Source organism: Euprymna scolopes, chromosome 6, assembly GCF_053919585.1.
Source record: "Euprymna scolopes isolate OS-2025 chromosome 6, ASM5391958v1, whole genome shotgun sequence".
NCBI classification, from domain to species: Eukaryota; Metazoa; Mollusca; class Cephalopoda; order Sepiida; family Sepiolidae; genus Euprymna; species Euprymna scolopes.
The window spans coordinates 173,525,324-173,532,002 of record NC_136487.1 but is presented as its reverse complement, the minus strand read 5'-3'; the positions used below and the strand labels follow the sequence as shown (position 1 = coordinate 173,532,002).

Below are 6,679 nucleotides of genomic sequence, written 5' to 3'. Positions count from 1 at the left end.
AGGTATATCAGCACCGACCCACATTACAGTTGCAGAAGCTCCAAACAAGTGATGTCCCAACAGCTTATCAGCAACTTCATAAGCTCCTGAATCTCTTTTGGACAATGTATAAAGACCAGCGCTTTTGCATTTACCATAAAATGATTTTGATTGGTCCAATGACCACACACCTTCAGTCTCAGATGTTTCATATTTAGTCTGATAGCTGGTGATGTAATGGTTCAGAATCATTGAATTGTCAGAAATGTACTGCAAGTCAATATTAGACTCCCACATCATCAAAATAGCTGGGTTGTAAGCATTAATGTACTGCTCTTGTGAGCTTCTATTCAAATTATACAATTTTTAAATTTTTTTGCCACATTTATGTGACCTAACACTTTCTTCAATTGTGTTAAATTTGAAATTTCCTGCAGATTTAGGAAATCCATAGCGACAAATTGTGTAAAATTTATTTCTGACAAATTTTTTACGGTAACATGATCCACCACAAGTGTGTCTTTGCACTTTATTCACCAAATAGGCTAATTTAGGTGATTTAAAATGGTTGGGAAGTTGACAAGTAATAATAGATTCAATGAAAGTTTGGACTATTTTGTGTGAATCTTTGTCAGTCTCATCAAAAATAGGAGCATCTTTGCAGTACACTTTCATGTGTACATGAGGAGTGCCTCTGTTTTGATACTCTAATCGCCAAAAATAATGGGCAACTTCAGTCAGAGGGCCGTTTTTGTCAAGTATGACAATCTTCAAAAATGATGTGAATCTATGATAAAAATGTTCACTGACTGCCACAATATCATCATTATTTATTTGTCCAAATTTTTTAGTTGTATTATTCAACTTTTCAAGAAATTCGTGCAAATCTTTGAGGATATATTCATTGCAAGACAGTGTCAAAAAGAAAGTGGGTACTCCATAACACTCATCAAAAGCTTGCAAATCCGTGTATTTTCGAGCCCAAAATTCCTTAGATCCTCGCATATTTGCCATCATCATCGACAAATTGCCTTCCAGTTGCTTATCATTATTTGTCAATCTTTTTTTCAGTTCAGCAACTGTTATTTTTGGCATTTTTGCTGTTTTCATTATAGCATAAATACCAGCATCAATGGCTCGTTTATCAGCTTTATCGGCAGAAAACATCAAATATTGAATATTTCTTCTGAATCTAGGATCACAATGGTTCAATCGATTTCTGATGTACATGTATGGTTTTACTTTGCCATATGGACGTTCATTTGAAAACATTCCAAATCTACCTCTTGTGAACAAATCAGGAAAACAAAACAATTCCAATAATGGGTCATTGTCAGTTAGTAATACTCCTTCAACTCTTTTTTGCCTGAAAATCGTCAAATCCTTTTCAGGTGGCAACATTGGTTGCATTTCAATGAGCGTGTGATGCTCATATGAAATCTGAGCCCCAGTCTGAGTCAGAAAATGATCCATTTTCAGACTATCATTTCGCCCAGTGCATGTGACAATTTCATCCAAGTTGGCATTTCGATCAATTTTAATGTCATTGTACAAGATATTGTTGTTTTTCAACCAATCCAAAGCTTTGAGAACTTTATCCATATTAACCAATGAGCGCCAAATAATATTTTTTTTGTTTGGCAATGTATCAACTATAATTTCAAGTAATTTATGATCATTGTTTGGCAATGTATTCATAGCATGGTTGATAGTTGTTTCCATTGGCATTGGCAAATGACTAGCTATTCCTCTGATAGCTGGGATCAACTGGCTTTGCAGTCCTTTAAACTTGTATGGCACCAATTTAATTATATTCATAAAGCATTTGGCTCTTTGAATAAGAAGACTTTCATACATATTCAAAATGGAGATTTCAGGTGGGATGTGATCAACTTGAAGACCATTAATCGATGCCAAATTTGGTACTTTTTTGTATGTTATCATATCCGATTGACATTTTTTGCATACAATACATGGTAATGTGTAATTTGCTTTAATAATGTTAAGTATTGTTTGAGATTTTATTTTATCCCAGTTGTCCCATTCATGCAATTCTGAATCTTTTTTGCGCATTTTGCAAATGTCACAATGATTTATTTTAAAATCATAAATTGCCTTTTGAAATTTTTTAAACAAATTGGCATATTTTGTTGTTACATAAACCTCAGTGTGAAATTCATTTTCATTTGAAAAGGATTCATTGTAAAGGTCAGAAATAGTAGCATCTCTGCTAACCTGGTAAATTAACTCAGTATATAATGACCAGTCACCTTCAAGTATTGCGATGTCATATTTGTTAAGCCATGTTCCAATCGACAATAATCGATATACTTTTCTGATCACTGTTCTCAGGTGTTGCGAGTGTGGTGACAAGAGTTTCAGCAGGGCCAGCTTGTCCGTGCAATCACTTTGGCCACAGCAATAAATTCTATCAGAATGCATACCTTTGCAACTTTGGAAACTATCCAATTTCTTCCTCATTTGAGCAATTGTCAAATTCGGACTCAAATCAGACAAATTGTTATGCAATCTTTTAGCATATTCCAATTTCTGAGCTGAGTCTGGACAGCCATCTTCGATTCTACACAGACGAGTCATTGATATTCTGTAGTCACTGTTATTAATTTGATTTTCATTGTTTTCATTTATGGGGACTTCAAATGTGTTTAATTCACTGCAATCACATTCTTGGCAATGCATAAATTTAAAATTGTGTCTTGACAACTGAGCCAATGGCACATATTCATATTTGCTTTTATCGCAAAGAAAGTGCTCATTGGTGAAGCAGTGGAACAAATTATTGCCCCAATAAGTCTGCAGACCGTCATTGTTGGCTTTTTCTACATAAGAGTGGATGCATCTGAAGTACTTCTTCAATTGGTTGATCATGAAGTTTCTCATGCCAACTCCTTCAATATATTTCTTGTTGACAGTGCTGAATGCACTTTTATTAGCCAATCTGCGTTCCTGTAGGTCTGTTATATTCTCTTTGACAATATTTTTGTATGACATAATCATTTTCCGCATTATAATCATTTTTTGCATTAATTCATTATAACATCTTTGTCGTTTTTTAATTTGTCTCATATTTCTAATCAGAATGTGTCGATGAAAATTAGCATCTTTGCTTGACATTTCGAATTTGCAAGTAAATTTAGATGCTGTTTTTCTATGTTTATTTTTATATTTGCTATAATATGCTTTTGCACAAATTTTTTCTCTATTTTTTTTATAATATTGGGCCATTTTCGCATGCATTTTTTCTCTATTTTTATTGAAATATTTTTTATTTGACTCTTTTTGCTTTTTTTTATAAGTATCATTATTTACCGCCTTGAGTTTTTTTTTATAATTCTGAACTCTTTGTTTTATTTTATCTTTATTTTTTCTATAATATTCAGCTTTTCTAGCTTTTTCAGCAATTTTATCATATACTTTTTTATTGCCATCATTTGCATTGGTGTACTCCATTTCATTTTGCTTATCAATAGGTCCTGGGTTAATTTCGACTCCACCAATGATCAGAAGCATCAGAATAATAGATCTGTTTTTATGCATAATGTAGCATTTATTGTGATAACGAGGCTTACATTCGAAATGAATTATGCAATTTTTAATTGTGAAATATAATTTCTATTTCATAAAAGATATATTTTAATTAAATTTTATCTTGTTCACAGTGAAAATAGAAAAAATATAATCACATATTACATTTTTATAATTATGAACATAAATACAATTTTAATGACTTTGCAATGCAATATAGTTGGCAAAAATATGTCAATTATGTGCAAATTGAACAAGAAACGAGTCAGAAAATGTATAAAAATGGTCAAACAAGTGGTAGGAGTGACAAGCCTTATGCAGTGTCTTGACAAGCTTGAGTTGTCTTTTCCTGTTCTGAGTGCCCTCACTCTCAGAAAGTCTGTTCTTGGCGATATTCTTCCTCTCTTTCACTTGCTTTCTCCTTGCTCATATCTCTCTCTGTTTGTTCCTGAACAATCTATCACTCAGGCTTTCTTTTACTTTGACTCGATCCTTCCTTTTCCATTACAATCTTTTATATTCCCTCCTGCGTCACTCTCTTTCTCTCTAATTAACAGTCTGAGTCTCTAATTGTCACTTTGTAGTCTCAAGTCTCGGATGATCTGAATGAGCAATATAAAAAAAATAAAATAATTAAATAAAGGTCAACAATGAATAGTAGAGAGAACTGAGAAGTATTGAGAGTACTATTGAGAAGAAGAAGAATCGGTCAGGAGGTGGAAAATAGGGGCAGTGAAAGGGGGGTGGGAACATGACGAAGTGAAAAAGTGGAGGAATAGTGACGTTGAGGTAGGGGAATGGGGAGAGTGATAAATAGATTGTAGAAAATGAGGGGGGGGGGCGAATGTATAGTAAGGGTGTGCAGTAGGTGCAGTAGTAATATATACATACATGTGTGAAAGGAGAATAAAGATAAATAAAAGAAATGACCCCCAGAATAATATAATACCCTATAAATTTGTCATTTTAATCTAACTCAGCCTATCATCAAAGAAAATGACAAAGATGGCTTTATTTGCTAAATCGTTTTAAAAACTTGACTGTTTATTTCGTTTCTTAGAGTCTTCCAATTTATTTATCGTCTGCTAATGCGTTATTAATCGGTGATTTTTTGGTGGGCGTTGTTGAGCAAGAATAAAAATATGAGATTTAAACTGTTGGGGCATTTTTGACAACTTCTGTGCCCTTGGGGGCGAAATGGGAAGTTTAGAAAACATTTTTTTTTACTATGTAAATCTATATAATGATTATTGTCGTAATATTACTTCTTGTTAATTTTGTACTTAGGTAAAAATGTGCTTCTGCATTTATGTTACCGTTGTTACACGAGTATTTGTTACACCCTTATAGTAAAAATGTTGGTGATCATGCACTTATTGTACCTATTTACTATGCCTCCCCACGGGACAGAGTTAGACACCAGGGTCGTTTTTTAACGCGGAGAAAAGGTACAAAAATAAAAATTGTCTCAGTCGTGACAGATTTCTCCTCCACCGAAAGAGAACATGAAATGGAAGTGCAGCATCTGAAGAACAGATGCACTAATTGTAACACACTATTATTTTCTTAATAATGAGGTTAGGACATTACGTCGTCGCCGGCAAACTTGCGAAGAAACGATAAGAAATATCGAAAGACAAAAACTGGCTGTAACATATTCTTGCATTATTTACAAAAAGTTGTAAATAATGCAAGAAAATGTTACAGCCAGTTACAAAATTAAAAATGATAATAATATATTCATAATATATTCTTGACAGGCCACAAAATCACCGCAATACCACATTTACTCCGGGGAGGGGGGGTCCTACGTAAGTCCCAGGAATTTGTATAAACGAAGTTTAACCAATTACGCATAACTATAAAAGAAAGTAAGAATTTTATTGACACAGCATTTGTAAACAAACAACAAAAAAGTTGTAAATAATGCAAGAAAATGTTACAGCCAGTTAAAAAATTAAAAATGATAATAATATATTCATAATATTCTTGACAGGCCGCAAAATCACCGCAATGCCACATTTACTCCAGGGGGGGGGTCCTACGTAAGTCCCAGGAATTTGTATAAACAAAGTTTTACCAATAACGCATAAATATAAAAGAAAGTAAGAATTTTATTGACACAGCATTTGTAAACAAACAAAAAAAAAAAAAAAATAGTACGCTTACCTGTTTTAAATAATGCAAGAAAATGTTTCATGTAAGGAGCTCTGCACCGCAGACATAAATAAACAACTTTACGGATGTGTGTTTGTTACAATTTAACGTCTGCTCATTCGGTAATAGTCGGTAATTTTCGGTGGGCGGTGGTGAGCATGGATGGAAATGCGGGATTTAAACTAAATTAATTTAGCAATGGTATTAATGTAACGGATAATCAAAAATAGGGGAAAAATCAGTTATGTAATATTTTACACAAATACTGAACAGTAGCCCCCCCCTCTCTGTCTGTCTGTCTGTCTCTCTGTCTCTCTCCCTCTCTCTCTGTGTCGCTGTTATTATGGTAGTACGAATAGTGGTTTGTTTATGTTATAGTGGTATAAAAGAAAGTAAGAATTTTATTGACACAGCATTTGTAAACAAACAAAAAAAAAAAAAATAGTACGCTTACCTGTTTTAAATAATGCAAGAAAATGTTTCATGTAAGGAGCTCTGCACCGCAGACATAAATAAACAACTTTACGGATGTGTGTTTGTTACAATTTAACGTCTGCTCATTCGGTAATAGTCGGTAATTTTCGGTGGGCGGTGGTGAGCATGGATGGAAATGCGGGATTTAAACTAAATTAATTTAGCAATGGTATTAATGTAACGGATAATCAAAAATAGGGGAAAAATCAGTTATGTAATATTTTACACAAATACTGAACAGTAGCCCCCCCTCTCTGTCTGTCTGTCTGTCTCTCTGTCTCTCTCCCTCTCTCTCTGTGTCGCTGTTATTATGGTAGTACGAATAGTGGTTGGTTTATGTTATAGTGGAAAACTCTTATGAAACTAAAATCCGGCAATTTTTATTTTTTTAATAACGGTATTAGTATCAAAATATCTGAAAATGATATCTTAAACTAAACAGAAGAATGTCAAGGTAATTATTGTACTATTTCAGAAAATGTTCAATAAGTATGCCTCAAGTAAATTAATTTTTTATTTTTTC

The 6,679-nt window shown here is 33.4% G+C and overlaps 1 protein-coding gene across 1 annotated transcript; it reads right to left on the bottom strand.

Annotated features, from left to right (window-relative positions):
• Positions 1-345: 345 nt before the first annotated feature.
• On the bottom strand, positions 346-6,429 carry LOC145278289 (uncharacterized). Its single transcript, XM_080130582.1, has 2 exons — positions 5,695-6,429; positions 346-4,127 (listed from the first exon to the last, which is right to left on the bottom strand). The coding sequence occupies exon 2, from the start codon at positions 3,535-3,537 to the stop codon at positions 346-348; it is 3,192 nt and encodes a 1,063-aa protein (XP_079986708.1). The 5' UTR covers positions 3,538-4,127; positions 5,695-6,429.
• Between the last annotated feature and the right edge of the window lie 250 nt (positions 6,430-6,679).